The 24444-nt window shown below is 56.1% G+C and overlaps 1 protein-coding gene across 3 annotated transcripts; it reads left to right on the top strand.

Annotated features, from left to right (window-relative positions):
* Positions 1 to 398: 398 nt before the first annotated feature.
* Positions 399 to 22663, top strand: PSD4 (pleckstrin and Sec7 domain containing 4). Of its 3 annotated transcripts, none has more exons than XM_012742838.3 (17): positions 399 to 504; positions 6719 to 7689; positions 8836 to 8961; positions 9262 to 9340; positions 9899 to 10277; positions 12644 to 12967; positions 13461 to 13541; positions 13651 to 13763; positions 13977 to 14035; positions 14246 to 14335; positions 15770 to 15813; positions 16194 to 16354; positions 17556 to 17626; positions 17754 to 17917; positions 18405 to 18549; positions 18751 to 18894; positions 20381 to 22663. In XM_012742838.3, the coding sequence occupies exons 2-17, from the start codon at positions 6796 to 6798 to the stop codon at positions 20636 to 20638; spliced, it is 3132 nt and encodes a 1043-aa protein (XP_012598292.2). In that variant the 5' UTR covers positions 399 to 504; positions 6719 to 6795; the 3' UTR covers positions 20639 to 22663. The 3 variants fall into 3 exon arrangements, with proteins under 3 accessions (XP_012598292.2, XP_012598288.2, XP_075857080.1); XM_012742834.3 differs by having other exon boundaries at positions 9887 to 10277; XM_076000965.1 differs by lacking the exon at positions 399 to 504 and adding an exon at positions 1269 to 1466 and having other exon boundaries at positions 9887 to 10277.
* Positions 22664 to 24444: the final 1781 nt, after the last annotated feature.

Below are 24444 nucleotides of genomic sequence, written 5' to 3'. Positions count from 1 at the left end.
GATACAGTCGCATGGAATTTGAAATGTTAAAAACAGCAAAAGAAAAGTTGTCCGGCCTGGGGCCCTCCTGTCTCCTCCTCTGTGTCCTGCAGGGACAGAGAGCCGGGGAAAGGAGGCAGGAGGTGGGGCCTGCTCTCAGTCCAGACTGGGCTACTTCTCCCTTCTGTCTCCCAGGCTTTCCATGTGGGAGAAAGCCAGTCCGAGCCATGGCAGGTCCTTCTGGCCTGGTGTGCAGAGTGGGGGCCTCCCGGGAGTGGGCACGTGGGGAAGGGCCCAGCTGCTGGGCCTAGGAGTGGAGGCTCTCGTGTTGTGGGCAGGAAGTGTGGGGCTGAGTAGCTCGGAGCCCTGGGGAGGTGGTGGGGAGCAGCGGGGGTGTGTTGTGGTGGAGGAGGGCGGAAGGCGGAAGCACTAGCCGCCCCAGCCGTATTTGCTGGGCAGGACTGTGCAGCCAGGACGTGCTCCTGGGGCGCCTGGGCCAACCTTCCCTTCTTGGGCCCTCTGGAGGTGAGTGAGGTGGGCATGCCGGGGCGAGGCTGGAGGGAGAGCAGGGAATGTGTGGGGTGGGGCAGGAGGTCAGGAAGGGCGCAGGAGGTGCAGGGCAGTGTGCACCTCCTGGGTGAGCATGTGCCATGAGCCTGGCCTAGGCTACACCCCAGCCTCCCCTTCCTCCTCTCTGTCCCCCTCATCCCTCAGCCGACCCCTCCACATCTGACCCTTCTCCAGATTCCCTGCCCTGGTTCCCCCAACCCCTGCCATTTCCCTTCCCCAGCACCCCCAGGCTCCCCGGAGTTCTGCCACAGTGAAGAGTGAAGGAATCCCCTTGCTCAACCTCTTGTGGTCTCCCCGGTGACTGCTATGGCTCAGTATCCTTAGGGGCTTTTGTAGTCAGTGGCCCCAGGTGAGCTTTGACCCCAGACCCCTGGAGGGAGGTAGTCAGGGCTGGCCTGGGCTTGGGGTAGCTCTGGGTGTGGCCTCTGCAGGAGCTCAGCGTCCCCTGGGGGCTCCCAGCCTCAGGCCATTCTAGGAGTAGAGGTGGGGACCCTCCTTGCTGGTTTAGCACTAGTTTAGGCCTGTTGTCCTCATGTGCTGCAGGAACTATTGCACTCCCTATCGGGGACGCTATAAGGCCCACTCGTTATGGTTATTATTGTCATGGCAAAGGCATCCTCGTGGAGGGAACCTCCCCAATCATGGCCCCCCATTCTAGAGCCAAAAATTCTATAGTTGTAGTCCTCCCTCTGCTAAAATGCAGGGAAAGGCGGCCTGTCATCAGCTGATGATAAGTACCCCTCAGGTCCGTTGGGCCTTAGCTCAGCTTGAAAGAGTGGGCCCAGATGGGCCTGTCTCCCCAGCTTTCTGGGCCCTAGAGCATCCCATCGTCTCCTCCTTCTACAGAGAAGGACCCACCAGCGTACGGATTAGAACCCACAGGGGGAGAGGAAAGATCCAACGAAGGGGTGAAAGAGGTAAGGTGAGAGTACAGAGGGAGGAGAGGCCCAGCCTGGCCCTGAACTTCCTGGGGATCTTTGTCCTTCCCAGGCAGCAGCTGCCCAGGGGCCCTCGGGTGCGCTGTGGCCCCCATTCTCTCTCCACCATCCTCTCTGCTCATGGCAGCCCCCGTCCTCTCTGTTCCCTCTCTCTTCTCCCAGCTGGCCCACCACAGGCCTTCAGCTCTCTGCGCGCATTTGCATGAAGGCTCCTTCCGTGTGGGCAGGATGTGGGCCTCCTCTGCTCACTTCTCTCACGGTGCTTCAGGCCCCGGTTCAGACCGGGCGGCTGCCTCACGACTCCAGGCCAGGGAACTCCGCTCCTGGCTCCCGCCCGCAGGGACATCTCTAGCCCAGCAGCTTTCTGTGCTGCACAGGGACACAGGACAGGTCACCTCCTAAGTCCTGGACAGGCCAGACGCCTTCTTGCTTTTCCACAGGAAGGAAAAGGTTTCCAGAGTAAAAGGAAGGAGTGTCTGCCTGCGGAGTCTGGATGCTCAAAGACAGAGAGAGATAGAGACAGACACCCTCCACCCTCGGGGTAGGAGGCTTAGGGCTGGCGCCTCCAGGAGGCTGAGAGCCGAGAAGCGTGTGCAGTTCAGGCTGAGACTGACCAGGAGGGCTGTTTGGTTTTGTTTATTTTAGCATTTCTGAACTGACAGGCAAAACAACAAAGTTAAACTGAGCAGGGCATGATATTTCTCGAGCACCTGCCAAGGGCCGGGCCCAGCATAGCACTCAGACCCCTTCCGACTTTGTAACAAACCTGCAGAGTGGCTTTGCCGCATCTCAGTTCCCTGTTTTACAGATAAGGAACCAGGTGACGTTTTTTCACCCAGAGTCACATGACTCATCAGTTGTAGAGGTAGGATGGGAGCCTGGTGTGTGAGCCTCTATGTCTGTGTTCTTCACCATGGGGGGCAAGGGGCGCGTCAGTGCAGGGCACCCTAGGCTGTGTGACCCTTCCTACTCGGGACAGCCCTGTAGGTACCCCAGCCTCCGCGCCTGGTCCCCAGCCAGAGGACAAGGCTGAATCCCCAAGCTGAGGGTAGAGAACAAACCCACTATTCAAAAGCACAATCCGGGTGACATCTGTGCTTGTTCTTGCTTCCTAAAATCAAAAGGAAATTGCCTTGAAGCCCCAGGGTGGCATGGGGTAGGGTGGGGTGGAAGGGATTGTCTTCTTGATTCCTCAGCCATCTATTTCTGGGTCCTTCACCTCCCACTAGCTGGACGCATAGCTTAGCCCCGGCAGGATTCTCCGTGAGAAATGCACCCTCAGCCATGGTGAAAATTTCCTAATGTCATCAGCTAAGTTCGAGATGTGAGAGTTGGTGGTGCACAGTGGAGCAGTGCTCTCTTGTCCCTGCCCGCTCCCTCCCTCCCTCCTCCATACCCTCCTTAAATATCCTGAGCTGTAGCAGTGCTGGGGGGGGGGGGCTGGAATGAAGGGCCACTTTATTGTAGAGGTGACAGGACTCACCTTACCAGGCATGTGGCAGATCTTTTATCCTGGATTCCCTTCCCTTTGCCTTTGTTCTGGTTTGGATAACTGAAACAGACTAGATATTTCAAAAGAGATTTTACTAAACACCAGAGGTGGGGGGGAAAAAAGGTAAATCAAGAAAATTTTGGATGCGGAAGACCTGGGCTATGCTCCCCAGTTCCTGGCCTGCCTCTTCTGAAGAGATGCCATCCTACCTCCAAGGCTGGTCTCCATCATTGCCCTTTCCTAGGTCGGGCTGCCCTCACCCAGGGGACTGGTGGGATTGCCTTGTGGCCATAAGAAGTGATCTCACCCTTTTTAGGTCACCCCACCCCTTCATTCGGGTCAAAGCTATTAAAAACAGTTGGGGCCAGGCATGGTGGCTCATGCCTGTAATCCCAGCACTGTAGGAGGCTGAGGCAGGAGGATCTCTTGAGGCCAGAAAGTTTGAGACTTGGCAATATAGTGAGACCTTATCTCTAAAAAAAATAAATAAATAAAATTAGGTGGGCATGGTTATATGCACCTGTAGTCCCAGCTGCTCGGGGGGCTGAGGCAGGAGGATCGCTTGAGCCCAGGAGTTTGAGGCTGCAGTGAGTTGTGATCATGCCACCAGACTCTAGCCTGGGCAACAGAGCAAGACTCTTTTCCTAAATAAATGAATAAGGAAAGAAGGGAATAAATAAGGAAAGAAGGGAGGAAGAAATCTCTTAAACACTTGATTACACAGCATCCCCTCCACAAGTGGAGAGCACACACAAGGTGATTGAAAGGGTCCTCCTCAAGTCTCCTGCTTTCTGTCCAGGCAGCTGCCTGGGAGCTAAAGCCCATAGGGACATTTTGACTGCTGACCTGGCAGGGGTCTGCCTCTGCAGCCCTCAGAGTGCAGGGCTTCCCGGGAGGAAGAGGCAATTCGTTCATGGGCAGACTGGCCCCCATGAAGAAGTCATCATGTCATAATGATGCCAATTCTCCTTCTCCACGCCTCAGTCTCCCCAGTCCTCTCGCTTGGGTTGTTGTGGAGGAAGTGTTCTGAGGATCCATCCTATCTGTCTGTCTCTCCGCCCATCTGTCCATCCATCCACGCTTCTCTGATTTTCACGAACATTTCTGGAGTGCTGCCTCTCAGCAAAGCAGGTGCTGCGCTGGGCAGTGGGGAAACAGGAGTTCGAGTGACTCTCTGCTCCACGAGGGAATTCAGGAATGTCCACGGGAATTGACTTGTGGGTGGGAAGAGAGTGTGACACTTAAGAGAGACACAGACCTGGGTTCACACCCCAGTTCAGGCCGCAGGCAGGCCTGAATGTCTCAAGGCAATGCTAACTTTCTAGTGCACCTGAACTGCAGTATAATTCTCTGCCCCCAGGACTTTGTGGGTAGGAGTGGGTACAGCACAATCAGTCACGTAAAGTGACTCAGTCATTCAGCATTTAGGTGCTGAGACACAGTGGTGAGCAGGAAGCACAAAGAACCTGTCTTCTTGGCTCTTGCCGTCTAGGCCAACTGGAACCGGCCAGTGAACACGCTAGGAATGAGATGGTGGATAAGTGCTCTGAAAGGGAAGCATGCAGGATGGCATGTGCTGGATTGAGTCTAATTGGTTTACAGAGTCATGGCCCAGTCAAAGCACACACTGTTCCCCACCAATACTATGGTCTGTCTCCGCTCCCTCATCCCCCATCGCCTTGGGCTCCCTCCAGTTCCCACTACCCCCCCCCCCAGGCTATTTGGATCCCTCAAGCCCCAGAGATCAGAGATCTGCTCTCTCCTCTTCGCTTTCTGGAAAGCTGTAGCAGCTTCTCTGATCCCCCCCCCTCCAGCTCTGAAAAAAATCCAGTGAGAAACACTGGGTTCCTTCTGGGAAGGCAGATCCAACCCTCATTTATGTCTGGCATAGTCATTAATTACCTGCACTGCTGCTTTAGGTACATATGCATATTTGTTTACAAGTACATATTTGCAAGGACACATGTGGGACTCCCTCTTATCTTATCAAAAATGCAAGATGCCCTTTCCAGTTGGCCCTGTGTGTCATTCCGTTCCCATTGTTGGCACAGGAACTTCTGTTAAGTGAGCTCACTGCTGAGAGAGGGTGAGTTGATATCATCCTGGCAAAATGCTCCAATGCTCACAGGGACATGAGGCTGTCACCCATTCAGATACAGTGTGCGGGGGTGGGGGATGAGGACAGGAGGAGGGATCACGCCCAGGAGGGCCACCAGGAGGGCCCAGACTGATCAGGCCTTAGCAGGGAGGGAGGGGCTTTGGGGCCAGCTAAGGGAGGCAGTGGGGTGGAGCTGGGGATGCTCTGTGCTCTGGCCCCTGTAGACCAGGTGCTTCTCCCCAGCTCTCCTCTCCTCCTCCCGGGAGAGATCTTCCAGTTGTTCCCTGTACCCCATGGGCTGGTTACTTGGGGTTGCAGTGGTGGGATGTTTCACTCCTTGCTCACGCTCGGTAGTTTCCCACCAGGCAGGCCTGGGAGGGAGCTCGGCAACTTGGGGAGCTGCCTGAGTGTAGACAGTGGGTCCTGAGTCTCACTGACCCCTTCCGCTTTGGAAGTAGGACTGTCGCAGGCCTCACCCAGAGAGCACTGAGAGTGGGAACTGGGCGGCTGCTCAGGTGAAATAGGTAGCGCTACTGACTCTCAGACTTTGGAGCAAATGGTGCAGATCCTCAGCCTGGGGGTGGAGTCTTCAATGTAGAAAACTGTGAGTGAAGAAAGTGAGGCCAAGGGAAGATAAGGACAGACATAATGAACCCAGTGATGTGTTTAAGACATGCCACCGGGGCCTGTGTACTTAACCCTGCACTCTGGAGAGCCAGCACCATGAGGGAAACAGACTGTGAGTTACCAGCTTCACAGTGTCCATTGGATCAAAGCAAGCCAATTGCTTTGAGGAAGCAAGGCACTCCGGGAACCCTGTAAGCTGGGGGCCACATAGGGGAGATGGAGATGCATGCTTCCAGAAAACACCCTGTGAGGTTCCTAGCTGCGTCTGATAAGGGCTCTCCCGGAGCGTTGGTGTGGCTGACGCTCAGGGCAGCTCTGGTGTTGGTGCTGCAGCCGCAGGCAGACACAGCCACCATGGCCCAGAAGCCAGGGAGGTCCTCCCCATGGGGCAGGTGGTCTGCTCAGTGCTGGGCAGCAGGGCTGAAGTGTCCTCCCTCCATGAAGCCTGGGCTGAGCTTTGTGGATAGCCCTTCACTTGTCCACCTGGGCCAAATTGCACAGCTGTCAACAGCTTGCAAGGACCAAAACCAGCCAGTGATCTAGCCTCATGAATGGTGTAGGCCCCAAAGACAGAGGCCTTGGCAAGTGGAGATAAAGCTGGCGGTAGCCTTATCTGACAGGTGCCTGGGTGCCTACTTCTCCCAAGAGTCTGTTCCAGCCTCCGAGTGGCTCCCGAGCACTTTGGTGGCCTGCCTGAGGCATTCCCACCTGTGTTCCTGCTGCCAGCCAGCTCGTCTCCACTCTACAATTCTCAATCCGTAGAGAATGATCTGATCTGGCTGGTTCCTCCTTTTCAGCCAAGCCACCTTCAGCCAACAGACGGGTGTCTTTGGGGCAGGTGCTGCGCTGATGTGTATATGGTGCACCGCTCACCCACCGCAGGGCTGTGGGGGGCAGTGTCCCTTAGCAGTGGGCATAGAGTGGCAGGCACTCCAAACACATCTGACACACCACACGTGTGCTTCCAGTGGCTGACAGCCCTTCCTAACCTGTGATTGCTTTGGTCATTTCCAGGGTAGATGTGACTCCCAGTTACCCCCTGGGCCCGCACGCCCCCTAATCCACACAATGGGACAGTGAAGGCAGAGCGGATGATGGGTGACTACGGACTCTCTGACCAGCCCCAGCCCATGGACTTTCTCAACATCTATTTGGGAGACAACCTGCAGCCCCACCCAGGAGCGTGCCTGAGGGAAACCTGCGGAGGTCAGGAACGCCCTGAGCCCCTCCAACAAGATGCTCCTCCCCAGGGCTCAGGGGCGGAGCTCACACACCTGGGGAGCTGCTCTTCCCCGGGGGAGCACAGGCAGAGTGCATCACCGCCAGGGGCATCTGGGGACAGCCGTCCTCTGGGGAGCCCGCGGCAGAGCCAGAGCACGTCCACGCAGGTGGTGTTCTGGGCGGGCATCCTGCAGGCCCAGATGTGCGTCCTGGACCTGGAGGAGGAGCTGGAGAAGACGGAGGGGCTCAGGGCTGAGCTGAGATGCTGCATCCCCACGCCCCCAGCAAACCTCCCCGGGGACGTGGGCCTGTGCCCCAGCCCACCTGAGGAGGAGGACTCAGGGGAAGACAGCAGCGGGCCTGAGCAGGGGCACCAGACTTGGCCAAGAGGGGGAACCCCAGGCTCTTCTCCAGAGTGGGGTGCTGAAGAGGAGAGTATGTTCTTCAACAACCCCCTCTTCCTGGAGAGCCCTTGCTCGGAGACCAGTGCTTCCGGAGAGCGCTTTTCCTGGGGGTTCTCGGACTCCCACGCAGATGTGAGGGCTGGACTTGAGTGCCCACAGACCCAGGAGCCCCCACTCCCGGGAGGTGCGGTGCCATGGGAGCCGCCGGGAAGTGAGCTGGATTTGGAGGACGGCACTGCCAGTGGACACAGCACCCCTCCGTTCCCTGTGCCTGTTTACAAACTGCACTCCTCCTGCTGGGCCTCAGAGGCCACTGCTGAGGGGACTCCAGCAGCCCCTCCTGGTCAGTGGGAGAGCGAGGTAAGCCCCGTCCTGGGAACCAACCCAGGGCTGTGCTGGGGACCTGGAGGGGAAGGCCTTCCTCTGGGCTCACCAGGCTCAGAGCACTGTTTTCTGACGCTGGGGCCTTTCGGGGTCTGGCGTAATACAACAGAAAATCAGGACCGGTGTGGCCTTCAGAATTAAAGGGAATTTTATCAATGCCATGATGTCACCTGAACACGATGACAATTAAGTCCACAAATATCTCCATCTCACCAGCTACAAGGGGCTATGTCTAGATACGTTTGGAGAACAAATAGCTCCTCCAATTGCAGCGTGTTCCAGGCTGTTCTCAGATTCTTCCCCTCCCACCTGCAAGACATTCTCACTGTATCAGGGAAGGGGCAGCCTGCAACGGTGGCCTCTACCCCTTACAGAGAGACATGTCTATTTTAGGAGTCCTGTCCTCTCTTTTCATGAGAGATGTTGGCATTTTGTTACTTTTAGCTCACCATCTTTCCTTCTCCCCGTCCAGTGCTAGTAGATCGGGTGAGAATGACAATGGCACAATGGCGGAGCTCTTCGATATCAACCAGGGATGGGGACGAGTTCTGTGAGACAATAGGGAGCACAGTTTTCCCAGGGAGGCCTCTGCTTACAAGATAAGGAGACTCAAGATGGCAGAGGAGGCTGTAACTTTCTAATCTCTCCGTTCCCTGAGAACAACGGAGAAGAGCTGCTAACCAGAGCATCTCTCTCAGCTGAGCCCCAAGATCACAGAAGCTCCCTAGTGCTGACCAGAGTTCCTGCCACCGCCAGCCAGGGCCCCAGTGTGGGGGTCTGGGGCTCTGTCCCGTGCAGGTGCATTTTCCCAGGACCTTCTTGCTCTGAGCACTAAGGTCCTCAGAGGGAAGCCTGGAGTGCCTGGAAGCTGGAAGTTGTCATCCATTCTGGGATGGCAGAGCCCCCCTCCCCAGCCCAGTCAGTGCCTGGGGCTGTGGCCCTCCCTGTAACAGCCCTTTCTTGGGCTGGCACCACCTGAGGACCTGGGGCAGGGCCATCTGGGCAGACCGAAGGGAGGAGGCCTTATGGGTTATGGGAAAGGCCCTGGGAACAAGTTTGCTCTAGGCAAACCCTTTTCTCTCTCTCTCTCTCTCTCTCTCTCTCTCTCTCTCTCTCTCTCAGACTTCTCTGGGAGACAGGCTTGGCCCTGCCCCATCTGCGACACCCTGTGTGGACAAAGCGCTAACCTGGGAAACAGAATGTGCTGGATCTTACCTCGGCCCTGCCACATATCCTGTGCAACCTTGGGCAAGTCACTTCCCCTCTCTGGGCCTCACCTTCTCCATCTTTGAAGGAGGAACATGAGCCCGTTGATTTGCAGGGCCTGGCACCAACACTCCTAGGATGTGGGTCTTCTCCTGGACATCCAGGCCCCCTCTTCTGGTGCCCATGTGGTCTGGGTGGGAGAATGACAAGGAGGGAGGGGCTTCTGCCACCCCTGGCTCCTTCCCCTCCCTTCCTCTCCCCTCCTCCAGCCTGGCCTCTGCCCCTTTCCCCTCTCAGCACCTCCAGGGCTCCTGAAAAGCCTGCCTGTGTCTCTCTCCACAGGCCCCGCCCAGCCCTGAGGGCCTGCAGACCACAGGGGGTCCATCCTGGCCCCAGGGGCCTCTTATTTCCCAGGACAGAGGTGAGCCCCTATGGGGGGGGGTCTGGGAAATTGGGAGGTGAGAGGTTTTAGGATTTGGACTGGAGACAAGTGTCATTCTTAGATCCACGGTTGTCATTAAGGGGTCCCACTGTATTGTGTTGGAGCCAGACAGACTTGGGGTTAACACTGCCTCTGCCTCTCGGACTTCCTCATTAAAATGGGTTTTAAAATATTTAGAGTAAATGAAGGAAATGTACAAAAGACTCAGGTTTTTATTTTGTTTTTAAGAAACTAGGGTCTGGCTCCCCTCAGCCTCCTGGAGTGGCTGGGAGCCACCTGTAGGCATGAGCCAGGTGCCTGCTCTAGACCCAGCATTTTTGACCCCTGGGTCTTAGTAATTTAACAGAAATCCTGAACCTTTAGTTGCCTCAGGGCAGGAGTCCTGGGAGCCTAACCCCAGCCTGTGGGGGAGGTCACTGCCAGAGGAAGGGACAGGGAGTGCTGCCCAGCTCCAGGGGAGGAGCTGCAGGGAGGGAGCCGGGAGGTGGCAGCCCTGCCTCCAGCCCTATACCTGCCTCACTCTAGGCTCCTCCTCAGGTGAGAGGGAAGCTGGGCACCCCCAGGAATCTGCTCCCTGCACCTTGGCCCCCAGCCCCTGGGAGAGCCCAGCTTCTTCACCGCACCCTAGCAGCCCCGAGTCTGAGAGCAGAGGCCCTGGTCCCAGGCCCAGCCCTGCGTCATCCCAGGAGGGCAGCCCGCAGCTCCAGCGCCACAGCTCGGGCACTTCTCCCAAGTGGACACCAGATGCTTCGTGCTCTTCACTCTTGGAGGAAGATGGGGCAGAGCCAAGTTCCGTGGAGAAAGAGGAGGTGCTGGAAGCTCCAAGCCCAGGGCAGGGAGTGAAGAGTGAAGGCACAGTCGGGCCCGCGGAGGCTGGGGGCGCCGAGCCCGACGTTCACCTGACTCCCCCAGAAGGGTGAGTCTCAGACTAATTGGCTCTCTGGCTCCTAATTACAGATGCATTCAAGAGTAGCCTAGTCTGGATGGAGCATGAGAAATGCACATTGGGATTTAACATACTAATACTTATTAAGAAGGATAACAGGACTAGGCACCAGGAGAGTTTTCAGAAAGAGTGGAGGGTTTGAAAACATCCGAAACGAAAGGGCAGATGGTCATTCACGTGGGGGCAGGATCTGAGTGTGCTGGGGCAGGGCCACGGGAGGAGTGTCCACAGCTAGACACCAGGAGAGGAGGAAGGGGAGGAGCTTTCCAGGGTCACCTGACCAGAACCATGTGACCAGACCAAACTGGAGCCGTGTTCGGCAGGCTGGGGGAGTAGAAGGGGAGAGCTTGTGCTTTGAGGGTTATAGACTGCTCTGAATTTGAGGAGGTTTCTGAGAGGAATTTACCAAAAAGCCCAGGCCCAGGGTGCTGGCTCAGGGCTCGCCACACGGAGGTTTGATGGGAACCAAGGGAATGGATCTCGGGACCCCTCGTAGGGTTGTGTAACCTCGAAACTGTGACCAGCAGTAGGAATAGGCCAGCTGGGAACCCAGCCTAGATGTCCACCTGCCCCAGGATGCTATGTCAAGACGGTCAGCCCTGGGATCTTGACACTGGAAAAGGGTTTTGTCCTTTGGTTGGCTGAATAGGGTTCATATTGAAGAGACTTGGAGGGACGGGCAATGGTTTAGGTCAGGGACTCAGTGGTGCAGTAACTGGAGGGTTAACCCCACTCCCAGCGTGGTGGCCTTGGGTGATGGTGACAGAATGTTAGTCAGTCAGTGCCAGAAACCAAAGAGCCGTCTTCCTCATGCACCTGGAAACCAGCTGCCCTGGAGATGTTCAGAGGCCTGGCCACCAGACAAGTCCCAGCCTCTAAAAAGGGAGCCCAAAATGTAACTTCCTCCAAACCAAAAGTGAGTAAATGTACCTAAAATGAGAACCATACTTTCACATCAAATAATGAAAAAGGTTTAACTGCGGCTTTATCTTGGTAAATGACACTAAACGTTATATAAATAAGTTTATTTAATCTTACATTTAACACAATGTAGGAAGTTTAATTTTCCCAGCACAAGTTTGCTGATCGGAGACGTCTTTCACTCATGCTTGACTTTCCCAGTGAGATCATAAAGGTCATTTTGTAAAATAACAGCTTTATTGAGATATAATTCACATACCATATGATTCACCCATTTAAAGTGTACAATTCCACGACCATTTACATTTGCATATTTTTTCCAAAGTGCTTCCCCATCTTATTTTAGTAACAATGCTAATTGGTCAATTTTTAAAATATATTTTAGTTGATTCTTCAAGTAATTCTCTTTAGTTCTGACAACCGGGTCATTATTTTAATTTTCTCCTTTTCCATTGTTTATTGGACTAACCGTGCCAGCTCCTCATTTGTCAGCGGCTTGCCATGTGATTCCGGGGGTCTACCAGCATCACTTTGACCAACTTTATGAAATCTTTGGGTTTTTTTGGCCAGAGTTGTAATTTCATTTTTCAGCTAGTTTCTGTTATGTTTATCCTGCATTGTTAATGAGCCTCAGGAAGCAGGGAGAAGACTCCAGCAAAAACCCTGACCTGTCTGCATTAGGGGGACAGGGTGGTCGAGTGAAGCCTAATGTTGTAAGTGGTCAGTTGATCAGTGAATATTTTCATATTATGATGACCTTTGCTTACCTGTACAACCCCCTAACTATGGTAACCTGGATAATGAATGTTTAAATAATAACTAGGACACCCCACATGTGGTTGTCATGTTGCAGGGGAAACAGAAGAGTCAGGCAGAAATTGGACTGAGTGGTAACTGAGGGTCTTAGTGCCAGACTTGGAGTATCCTCTGAATCTACTGGGGGTTGCTGGGCCTGTCTGTGCTCATGATAAGTCACCACCTGCCCTCCTTGTCGTGGGACTGCCAGGTGGGGGAAAGGAGAGATTGGGGACCACCTCCTGGACTCCCCCAGCTGCTGTCATTCCCAGTTCCTGTTCACAACACATCCTTACAGCTTTCTAGGCTCCAGATCTGGGAGTGGAGCTGGAGGTGGGGCTGGGAGGTAGGAAAGGGACAGGGAGATGTATGAGGATCACAGGACAGGTGAGGGAGACAATCCCACCTGTCTTGTGTTGTACAAACACCACTGTGGTCCTCACAGGGCGGCATCTGCCACCTGAGATAAGCTCTGCACCTCATGTGGCTTACCTGAGGGGTGCAGGACACCCAGCTTGGCACTGACCCTGGTGGCCTGTGTGAAGACCTTCCTGCCTGGGCTCTCCAGGTCCTGGCCAGGCCAGTCTGGCTGTGACTCTGCCTCCTCCCTGCTTCTCCAGGCCCCTCCATTCAAGGCCCCGGAGCTTCAGCTGTGACCCTGAGGTCAGGGCACCCCCTGCCGAGACTGACCTGCAAGGACACTTGGACCAGAGGCCCTGCATGTCCATCTCCAGTGAGAGTCTGAGGACACCGCTGGACTCTTCCAGGCTTCCTGAGCGCCTCATGCCCCAAGCACGGTCCCCAGAGGAAGGCCAGAGGTCACCAGCTGGAGACAGGCTGGCTAATGGTGTCAGGAGTGACAAGGTAGCCTGGAACTTGGCCTCACGCCTCTATCACCTGGATGGCTTCCGGAAGTCTGAAGTGGCTGCCTACCTGCAGAAGAAGTAAGGGACTCAGAGCCTGAGGAAGGTTCCAGGCTGAGGCAGGCGAGGGAGGAGCTGCTGATGGGCTCCTTCATTGGCCACCCTGACCTCCCTGTCCTGTCTGACCTTTCATTCCATCTTCCCCATCCTGGTCGTCCCATTCTCCATCCTCAGTCTTCCCCTACCCTTGCCATCCCTGCTGTGGTCACACTGTATCGCCTCTTCTCCACACCCTCCATTCTTGCTCAGCAACGTGGACCTCCCCTCCTTGCCCACCCAGACTGCACAGTCCCTCCTGCTCAGCACTGGGTGCAGGTACAGGGGCAGGAAGTCAGACTCTGGCTACCCCCTTGCCTTCTCGGGACCCGGAGTCCAGCCTGGCTGTGTCTTTCCCTTGCTCAGCTCCCACTCCGTCAGGCCCTATGGCACGTGCCAGCCCTGGGGGGGGGCCTCTGCCTCTGTGGCCCCAGTCCAGACCCCTGGTGCAGGCTTCACCCCCGTTTCCCCTCTGCAGCAACGACTTTAGCAGGGCTGTGGCTGAGGAATACTTGTCCTTCTTCCAGTTCGGAGGCCAGAGCCTGGACCGAGCCCTCCGGTAATGCCTTCGGGCCCTCCCTGGGGAGGCTGTGGAGGAGGGATGGCCATGGGGCAGTGGCACCAGCCTGGGGCTGGGCTCTCTCCCTGACTCTGGCCCTCCTTGGCAGGGGCTTTCTGCAGGCCCTGGTGGTCAGTGGGGAGACACAGGAACGGGAGCGAATCCTCTACCAGTTTTCTAGGCGCTTCTACTACTGCAATCCTGGGGTCTTCCCCTCGGCAGGTAGGGAGGGACTGGCCCTGAGGGGAGGGCAGGGGGCTGTGTGGTGCCTGTGCCTGCTGGGGGGCTCACTGGGTGGCAGCCGGTGGGAGCGTTCTGAGGGCTGTGGAAAGCAGAAGCATTCCAGGGTGGCAGGGTCACCTGCCTAGTGTGGGCAGAGGAAACCGAGCAGCCCTGGTTCCAATGAGCTTTCTCTCCCTCACTACTTTGGGGCAGATTCCGTACACACCTTGACATGTGCAATCATGCTCCTTAACACAGACCTGCACGGACAGGTAGGAAGGTGGGGAGAGTGCCCGTGGGAACTGAGGCAGGGCCGGGGTCGGGGGCAGCGTGCGGGTGAGGGGAGGAGACCAGAGGCCTGGGACGGATCAGGGAAGGGCCCTGGGGGATGTGGTCCTGGGGAACTGGGGAGGTTCTGGAGTGGCTGGGGAGTTATTCTATTGAGTGTGCTCAAGCTGTCCCACTTCGCTCCATGGCCACAGAACATTGGGAAGAGCATGAGCTGCCAGGAATTCATAGCCAACCTGAACGGCCTGCAGGATGGCGGGAACTTCCCCAAGGAGCTGCTGAAGGTATGGCACAACTGGACCTTTGTGATGGGCTCGGGAACCCGGGGCTCCCTGCTTGGGGACTGGAGCCTTGCTTCCTTGTCCCAAGGGGAATGCCGAGCTCAGGCCTGGCTCTGCCAAAATATGCTTGAGGGGACAGGGCTTGTCCATGGAAGGGCTACTAAGAGTAGTCCCTGGCTGGCAGGCCCCTGCCCTGGACCTACTAAATCAGACTCTCTGGGGCTGGGGCCCCTAAAATGTTTTATTAAGTTTCTGGGTGATTCCCACCTCTTTGAAGTCTGAGGAACACAGGTTTAGTGGTCTTCCGAGTGGACGAAGGGCAAAGCTTCACATGGCAAAAGTCTGCAGCTCAGACTCGGGAGCCTGGTGCTCCTGGGTTTGAATTCTAGTCTTGGGCAATTTACCCGTTGGCCAACTCAAGTTCCTCCTGGGGCTATAACCACCTTACAGTGTCATTATTAAGATGAAATAAAATTGGTCAAGTGCTCAGCACAGTGTTTGGTGCGCAGCATGTGCTTCAGAAGCAATTAGATCATTTCCTCTTTCATCTACAGTCACGCATTGCTTAACACCAGGGATATGTTCTGAGAAACTTCCATTATGTGGACATCAGAGTACATGTACCCTAACCTGGATGGCACCTGCTGTGCACACCTAGGCTGTATGCTACAGCCTGTTGCTCCTGGGCTACAACCTGCACAGCAGGTGACTGCACTGAATACTGTAGACAACTGTAACACGATGGTACGCATTTGTGTACCTAAATATATTTAAACATAGGAAAGGTACGCTAAAAATACAGTATAAAAGATAAAAAATGGTACCTATTTGGGGCAGCTCCATTATAACCCATGGGCCCACCATTGCATATGCAGTTGATCCTTGACTGAAATATTGTTATGCTGTTACGCAGCATATGACTGTATTTAGTGAACATTTATCAAACATTTACTATGTGCCAAACGTCTTGCTAGCCACTGCGAGGGCTATAAAAGCAAGCAAGATGCATCTATATTAATACTATTTGCTATTATTTCAAAGCTCTCGCACATCATTCACTCATTCATTCATTTACTGCACATTTACTGCGGGGGCCAGTCAGCCGGTTCCTTCTCTACCAGATCCCTCCCGGCAGGATGGGATGTGGCTGATTCGTTTACCCTTCAAGAGAACTAGTTCAGGCCTCACTAAGCTTGGGCAGGGCAGGGACTTGGCTGCCTGGATCATCTTTATGTCTCTGGCACCCAGCACAGTGCCTGGCACATGGGAGATACTCCACGGATAATTTGTTGCATGGATGGATGGATGGATGAGTGGGTGCTTGCCTGCTCAAGAAGAAGGCAGCTGTGCTGGGGGTAGAGGAGATAGGCTGTGCATGTGTCCCTGTCCCACCTCTGCTGACAGAGGCTCCCTGTCCCTGGTGTGCTTCTGTTCTAGGCTCTCTACTGGTCTATCCGCAGCGAGAAGCTCGAGTGGGCCGTGTGAGTGAGCGTCCCTTCCTTCTCTCACCCTCCCCATTCACCCTTGTCTCTGGGCTATCCTCCCTCTGTCGCCCACCTGAAAGTTGAAGAAGCTCAGCGCCCTAGATAGTGCTCCCCTGAGTAGGGTGGAGCCAGGGGCAAGCTGCTAGGCTCAGAGAGGGTGCAGGAGCCCAGATAATACTGGAAGGGCTAGAGGTAGTGGGGTGGTGGTGGCAGTGTTTGCAGGAATTGCTGGGCTGCCTTTGAAGGAGGACTTTTTTGTGGGGTCTTGGGTGTGGCTCCAGAGCAAGGGAGAGGGCACTGAAGCCCTAGGAGGCAACAGACACCTCCCAGTGGTCTTTGCCCAGTCAGCACTCTCAGCCCGATTCTCCGATGTCCAGGGATGAAGAAGACGCAGCCAGACCAGAGAAGGCCCGGCCATCCCCACCAGCTGGCAAGATGAGCAGCCCCTTCCTCCAGCTGGCCCAGGACACCACAGTGCCCACCTACAAGCAGGGCATCCTGGCTCGGAAGATGCATCATGATGCAGATGGCAAGAAGAGTGAGTGTCTGCTGCCCAGGACAGGGTGGTGTGCTCAGAGTGGCCCTGCTCAGGGACCCATGTCTATGAATGATGCATGCGTGTGCAGAGAGATGGCCTGTGTCTAGGACAGGCAGCCCATCTTCCTTCCTCAATGTGTCCTGAACAGTGACTGCATGCCAGGTGTTGTGTAAGGCTCTGGGGGATGGGGTGGCCCAGATATTCCTGGGCCCCTGAGCCCCTGTGGTCAGGCAGAAATCACACAAGCACACCAGTGTCTGGGATAAAAGGTGGAGCCGAGTGTGTAGGGAAGGCTGGATCAAGTGAGGAGGGAAAGGTTGTGGTTTCGGGGACAGGGATAGGTAAGGCTTCTGGAAATGATGGATGGAATCTGAGCTGAGGATAAGAGGGTCTGGGTTTTTGAAGTTGATCAGAAAGAACCCCCCACAGAGAAAAGAGTAAGCAGAATTTGCTCAGGACGTGGGGTGTGTGAAAGGGACTGGCGGGAGGTGTGTTTGGGGCAAATTTTCCAGGGTCTGCATTTGGGCTCATTCCCCAGGCGGGGAAGGTTTCTGAGTAGGGCAGCAACAGGACCAGAGCAGTGATCTCAGCAGACTAACGTGGGATCACAGACTGAATGGGGTGGGGCCACCAGGAAGGAACTTGCATTGGCTGTGAGAAGCCACTGGGGCCTGGGTGGGGCCCCAGGGAGGTGACCACAGGGAATTGGGCATTCTGCCCAAGGAGCTTAGAATGGGTATCACCCCACAACACCAGGGTGGGGAGGTGGGGAAGGGGGCGGTTGCCCAGAGTTGGGTACACAGGGAAGGACACCCCAAGGCTGGGACCTGAGCCCATGAACCCATTGAGATGATCTTGCAGGGACCAGAAAGATGACTGAGTGGAGCAGTGTGACTGGGCATTTCCACAATGGGGTTCCGGGTGTGTGTTTGGAGAGGGGTGTTCTGTGTGAACATCCTCATTTGTGCACGAGTCGTTCTGTCTGGTTTTCTCCCAAGCGGGATCGCCGTGTGGAGAGATCCTGTGTGTTTGTGATTGTGTGTGTTTTCTTGTGTTGCTATGCTCTGTTTTTGTGATCCCAGCGAGGGACTGGAGGTGGTGAGGGGCCGTGGCGGGGATGACTGTGTGCACACTTGTGTGTGTCTGAGTGTGTCTGGATGCGAGTGCCACCACCCACCTTTGTGTTCTGCTCGTGGGACAGCGCCGTGGGGCAAGCGAGGATGGAAGATGTTCCACACCTTACTGCGGGGCATGGTTCTCTACTTCCTGAAGGTAGGAAGGGAGCGGACAGCCCTGACTGGCAGAGTGGGGACAGGGAGTGGGCGACAGTGTACTGTCCTGTCGGGAGGGTGGGCCGGTGATGACTCCCTCTTCTCTGAGTCCCTGTGCCCTGTGGCAGGGAGAGGACCACTGCCCTGAGGGTGAAAGCTTGGTGGGGCAGATGGTGGACGAGCCCGTGGGGGTGCACCACTCGCTGGCCACCCCGGCCACCCATTACACCAAGAAGCCCCACGTCTTCCAGCTGCGGACGGCCGACTGGCGCCTCTACCTCTTCCAAGCTCCGTAAGTCTGGGGTGGGAGCTTGCCCCCTTGTTTTCCTGCCCCTAACCCTCCCGGCCCCAGGCAGTGGTGGCAATGCCATGTGACCAGGAAACCTGAGAATGCTGCAGCGGGAAGAGGCAGGATGAAGCCTGGGCGCTTCCTGCCACCCTTGCCCCGCCCATGTGGCCAACTCGGCCAGTGCATCAGCCTTTTCCTTGTGAATCAGCTCAAGCCTCCTCCCAGTTCTGAACAAGGGATTCCAGGAAGTCACCAACACTTGATCATAGTTAGTATTTGATATAAAATCTATAGCTTTCCCCGTATTCTGCTCTTTGACAAATAAGAAAAGCCATGGGCAGAGATCAAGCACCCTGCTAGTGGCCGGGCTTCTGGCTGTTGGAGGTTTGAGTCCTGAGCCCTGGACGGCAGTGCGGACCACAAGAGGATGGGGTTAGTGTGACAGGACCGACTCTGTGTCCTGGGCACCCACAACCTCCTCTGCCCGCAGCACTGCCAAGGAAATGAGTTCCTGGATCGCGCGCATCAACCTGGCGGCCGCCACGCACTCGGCGCCGCCCTTCCCCGCCGCCGTGGGCTCCCAGCGCAGATTCGTGCGGCCCATCCTGCCCGTGGGCCCGGCCCGGAGCTCCCTGGTACGGCCTGCGGGGGGGCGTGGTGGGCGGAGAGGAGTGTGCACCCCAAGCCCCAGCCCCAGGTGGTGGCGAGGCGGGAGGGCGGTGCCCTGCACCTGGCGGGGGGAGGGGCGGACTGGAGGGGGCCGCTGCACACCTGGGCCCGGAAGGGTGGGGTGGGAGGGGGCTTCGGACAGCGTCCCCAACGCCTCCCGCTTCCAGGAGGAGCAGCATCGATCCCACGAGAACTGCCTGGACGCTGCCTCGGACGACCTGCTGGATCTGCAGAGGAACTTACCGGAGAGGCGGGGCCGCAGCCGCGAGCTGGAGGACTACCGCTTGCGGAAGGAGTACCTGGAGTACGAGGTGAGGCGGAAGGCTCCCGGCCCGGCCCCGCGCCACCCCCTCGCCCGCCCTCTGCGCCCTCTCGTGGCTGCCTCGGTCCCTGCCGCCGTCCCTCCCGGGGCGCGCCGGCCCGCGTGCGCTGTCTGCGAACTCGCGCCAAGTGTGTCAGTGCACGCAGGCCCCCTCCTCTTGTCCTGGGGGAGACTCAGAAACTGCTTGCCTGGAACACTCATAGGGGGTGTTATTTGTATAGTTTTCTCTCTCCTAAGAGTGTATGTGACTTTTCCTACATTGGAGGAAAAACTATATTTTAGCTGAATTATTCCCTCTCATACCTTCCTGATAATAGTAGGTAGTATTTATGGAGCTTGCATTACTTGCATAGGTTATCTCATTTAATTATCTAACAACTCTGGGGTAGGTACTATTATTCTCACTTTACAGATGAGGAAACCAAGGCAGAGATAGATTAAACAATTTGTCCAAAGCTGATAAATTTACATGCTGCTCAAATGCCTCATTTATGATCTTAACTAAGGAATGACCTTTAATAGCTCTACGATTGATGTCAAAATGTTTTATCCCCTGGTGTCCCCCCACCATCACCCACCCCAATTCTGCTTTGGCCTCATGTCGGTGCTCATTCTAGGAGCCTATCACTGAGCGACTCCTTCAGGGGTCCTGGGTGTGCTGCTTAGGGTGGGGGCCTGCTGGGCAGGAAGGGCAGGCAAGGCGCAGTGTGAGACAGGGGATCAGAGACCGTCTAGAGGCAGAGACCAGGGGGGTGTCAACAGCATGCCCACCTGTGCCCATGGGGCCCTCCCACAACCCTCTCCCACTCTTCCCAGCCTGTTTCCAAGGTCTCTGCCTATCTCTTGGCTTGCTGGTTGTATCCATGGCTGTGCAGACCCAATCTCTCCCTGCCACTGACCAGCTAGGACTTTTAGCATGCCACTGGCCCTGCTCTCTACAGAGGTTTGTCCCCAAACAACCCCCCAGGCTGGGATGAGGATCCAGTGGGATGGATGGAGGGAAAGCACCTTGTACACTGGGAACTGCATCCTAAGGACGCCAGTTACAGAGGCTTTAGGAGCCCGTGTTAAACAGACGAGGGTAGTTAGCATCACACTGTATGGATGCCACTTTTAAAAATGCTATTGAGACTCAATTAGGCCTCAGTACAGATGTGAGCTGTTTGTGAGCAGGGCTGCACGGATCTCAGGCATAGTAGCTTGCACATCTTTTAGTGCCTTGGAGATGTAACATGGTATAGAGATGTTGGGTACAGCACCACAAGGTGTTGGCTATTATTAGAACAGGACTGGGCTGATAGGCGTCATTATACTGCTATCCAGAGGTGTGCTCTGCGAAGTCTGGTTGCTCAAGCACTGCACAGACACTCGCTGTTGGTCCAGCCCTCTTTCTGCAGAGGTCTGTGTAGCCATAGCTTCCTACATCTGAGAGCTGTGCCTCGAGATTCCAGCCTCCTTCCGGCCGTGTGTTGCAGAAATCCCGCTACGAGACCTACGTGCAGCTGCTGGTGGCCCGCCTGCGCTGCCCCTCCAACAACCTGGACCTGTGGGAGGAGCAGCTGGGGAGGGAAGCTGGAGGCATGCGGGAGCCCAAGCTCAGCCTGAAGAAATCCCACTCGAGCCCGTCCCTGCACCAGGATGAGGCCCCCACCACCGCCAAGGTGAAGCGGAACATCTCAGAGCGCAGAACCTACCGGAAGATCATCCCCAAGCGGAACCGCAATCAGCTGTGAAGCCGGCGCCCGTCACAGCCACTGGCTTCTGCTCTGGCGTAGACTTGAGATGAACCTCTGTGTGTTGGGGGGAGGACTTATGTCACTGGGTCCATGACCAGGGATGAGCCATCTCCCTTCCCTGCTGAAGAACAGCCCTTATTTCCCTGTGGTCCCCTGTGGTCCTCATATCCACCCCCAAGGGAAGTGGGAGGTCAAGGACTTGGCTCTACTCCCAGAGTTTGTCCCATGTCACCCTCCATTGCCCACCCAGAATCTGGAGTGGCCTCATTTCCTGGGCCTGGTGGTGCTTGGCACTTGTTTGAGATTAGGGCTCATGTGCTGTGGATCTGGCTTCTGGGAGAGAGCGTGGGGCCGCAGGGGCATCTGGGCGGCCCAGCCAGGGGAGCCACAGCCCTGAGGATGGTCTCGCTCTGGGAAATAGGTGACCGGCTGGGGGAGGCCCCAGGAGAGCGGGTCAGGGACTCCTGGGAGATCCCAAGCAACCTCCTGTCACCTAGGGAGTAGGGTTGCGGAGGCCCTGCCCACTGAGGGACAGCTTCTGGGCAGGGACCTCTGCAGGCTTTGAGGGCACCGTGAGGCTGTGGGGCCCCGTTCCTTTGTCTCCTGGCTCGTTTCCCCCTATAATCACCTATGCGCAGGGGGCAGATGAGAGCCTCACACACCCAACTGCTGATCAGTAGAGCAGAGCCGAGGACGTGAGCAAGAGCTGGGAGGGGTGGGGGCCACAGAGCTCTGTGGAGAACCCTGGAGCCCTGGGAACAAGGAGCCTTTGTGTCCCCAGAGCAGGGAAGGAGGTTCTCCAGGTTCCAACCGCTGGAGAGTGGGGAGAGGTAAAAGAAGGTGACAGTTCCCCCTTTGCAGTCTGTGGGCAGGAGCCACAGATGCAGAGAGTTGTGAGGGGTGGGATGGGGACTGCAGACTAGGGGAGGCCTAGGGCAGGCTGGCGAGACCCTTCATGTGCCCCTTCCTACCCACCTCTGAAAGCTTTCTTCCTGAGGGGTGCCAGGTCCCCTTGTCCACCCAGGGCCAGCACACAGGGGCTCTGCTGCTCTCCCCTGGGAAACCCCCTTGCCCTGCCCTCTGGCTGCCTCCCAGCTGAGCCTGCGCACTGGGGGAGGTTCCGGAGACTCAGGGATGCGGGGCTCTGCCTGTGGGGAGGAGGCTGGGCTGGAGGAGCAGCCACCATTGTCTCTGTTCAGCCAAGTGTGCCAGTAGGCAGTGCGCCAAGAGGGGCCTCTGCCGCCGCCCGCTGCCACTGCCTGTCGCTGACGCACTGCTTCTCCGGCCTTCCTGCTGGGCCACCCTCCTCCCTCCCCATGCTGTGATCAGCCTGGGCCTGCAACTCCACGGAGTGGGGCTGGCCCGTGGGGGTCTCTGGCTGTGGGGATAAATACAAGCCAACAAAGAAGGAGGTGTGCGTGAGTGTGAGAAGGGAGGGTCAGCGTGGAGGCTGCATGCCCTTCGCCACGCGTGCATCTGCGCGTCCGTGCTTGTGTGTAGACCGTGTCTGTGTGTTCACATGTACACAGGAGTTGCACAGTTACAGGCCGCCAGAGCTGGAGGGGACCTCAGAATCATGTATTCATCCACTCATTCATTCATTTCACAAATAATACTGAACAATTTTTATGGGCCAGCACTAGGGGACTCACAAATGAGTTAAACATGTCCCCGACAGTCCTGCCCACTGTTCCCAGCTGTCAGTATGGAGACACGTTTCATATGGCTGGGGAAGCATGCTGAAAGACACGTTCCCGCCCCATGCCTGGGAATCGGATTCAGGAGGCCTGAGTCCAGGATGGATATATGTGCTTCATGCTCCTTGGGCAACGTTGACACGTCGTAGCAGTTCACAGCCACGGTCAGGTCCGGCTGTCTTGTTTTATCGAGGTGGAGTCCTAGCATCCAGTGGACACAGATTGGCCCAGGATCTATGCTTATAAGCGAAATGACCTTGAGTGGGTTATTTGATTTCACTGGACATGTGTCCTTATTTCTAAAACCAGAATAAAAGGTGGCAGTTCGTCTGCATGTATGTGTGACACTTCAATGCTACTATGCTTGTGTAGAGCTGGCATCTCCCTTTCACCTGGGCAGGTGGAGCCTTCAGACCAGGGGAAGGTGGCTGCCTGGCCTCACCCAGTGGGTGCAGCCCCAGCACCTCTGCCTATTGGGCTGGAGCATGGAGATGCGCTGTGGGCTGCAGTTGTGATGTGGGGCCACTAGGGGGCGGGCTTTAGCTTTCTAGCTCCTTTGGTCTGACTGCAGAGCTGTGCTCATGGAAAGGCAAGAAGTTAGTCCATGTGCCCCTGTGCCATCATGAGAACTGGGGCCTTCAGCTTCCCCAAACCCACAGTGGCCTGGGCCAGGAATCCTCCCATTTGGGAAGCCTCTCCCAAGCGAAAGGGTGGGACTCTGGCACCTTCCTGCAGCCTTACCGAGACAGCCCAGAGCCCCCTACAGTGTTGTTCCAGGCCGCCCATGAAAGTGAAAGCTGGGTGGTCCCCAGCCCCCGCCATGGGTAAGGAACAGCTCAAACCATAACAAGCCTGCGCCTTACCTGGTCTCCATCCCAGCCTCCTTTCCTGTCTGAGCGGCAGGTCAGTCCTTCTCTTTGCAGGAGAAGGGGTGGGCAGAGGGGCTTGGTGATGTGCCCTGGCTGCACGAGGGCAGTTGGAGTTTGGCTTCAGCCCTTCCCTTCCCATCTAGGCTCGCTGTGACTCAGGATGACACCGCTGAGGTGACCTCTCCCCACTCTCTCTCCATCTCTACTGATGCCAGTCATTTGTTCGTTCACTGAGGCTAGGATCCTTTCCTGAGACTCAGTGTCTCCTAGAGATGGAGACACAGGGTTGATTGGGGTTGAACAGAGCTGGAGGGTCAGGGTGAGGGTGGGCTGCGGCCAGATTATATAGTGTCTTCGATGCGGCCAAGGAGTGTGCCTTTCTGTGAATGTGCAGTGCAGTTTTTAAGCAGAAGAGTGACCGGTTCAGGGCCTGGGAGACAGCCTGAGAGCTCTATAATGAGATGACTTGAATAAGTAAGGCCAGTGGGTAGGGTTAGAGTATGTCCTGAAAATGCACTGTGCTATTTGTGCAACTTTTATGTAAATCTGAAAAAAATATTTCAAAATAAAAAAATGAAAAGAAAAAAAAAAGATAATGGCCTGGGGCCTTGGGAAAACCTGGCTACAGCTGGGCCTTCCTCCTCCCTTGCCTTCCTGCTGTACCCGCACGGGCACAGGTGCTCATAGGTTTCCTGAATGGCCGCTCTCTCATGGCTCCTGCCCAGCAGCCCCTCTACCAACACCTTTGCCCCAGCTTTTCTGGGTGCCCACACCCCTCAACATTTAGCCACACTCCCTTCTCTTCCCTCCTGCGGAGGAGGGGCTGTCTGCAAGCCTGTGATTGACTGCCCCCTCTTCTGCCTGCCGTGGGCCTCTCTCCCCATCAGGAGTCTCTGGGCCTACTCTCTACCCTCTCGCAATCATATTCAAGGGAGACTGTCACGTGGACAAAGAAAAATAAAAGCCTGTATTAGACTCTGCTGTTTCTGGTAGCCGAGCCCTGCTTCCCGCCTTTTTACAATGAACTCACAGGATACGTGGTCTTTGCCAGCTGTTTTCCTCCCTCACCTACTTCCCATTGGTACCTGGTTCCCATTCACACCTTGCAAACTGGCTTCCACCCCACTTCTTCCTGAAGAGACTGATGACCCCCTGAGGGACTGATGACCTTCAACCATCAAATCTATGTCTTCCCGGCCTTCGTCCCGCCTCACCTGTCAGCCACCTTTGGCCTTGC

The sequence above is a fragment of the Microcebus murinus genome, chromosome 3 (assembly GCF_040939455.1).
Source record: "Microcebus murinus isolate Inina chromosome 3, M.murinus_Inina_mat1.0, whole genome shotgun sequence".
In the NCBI taxonomy this organism is placed as follows: domain Eukaryota; kingdom Metazoa; phylum Chordata; class Mammalia; order Primates; family Cheirogaleidae; genus Microcebus; species Microcebus murinus.
This window is presented reverse-complemented; position numbering and strand designations above follow the sequence as displayed.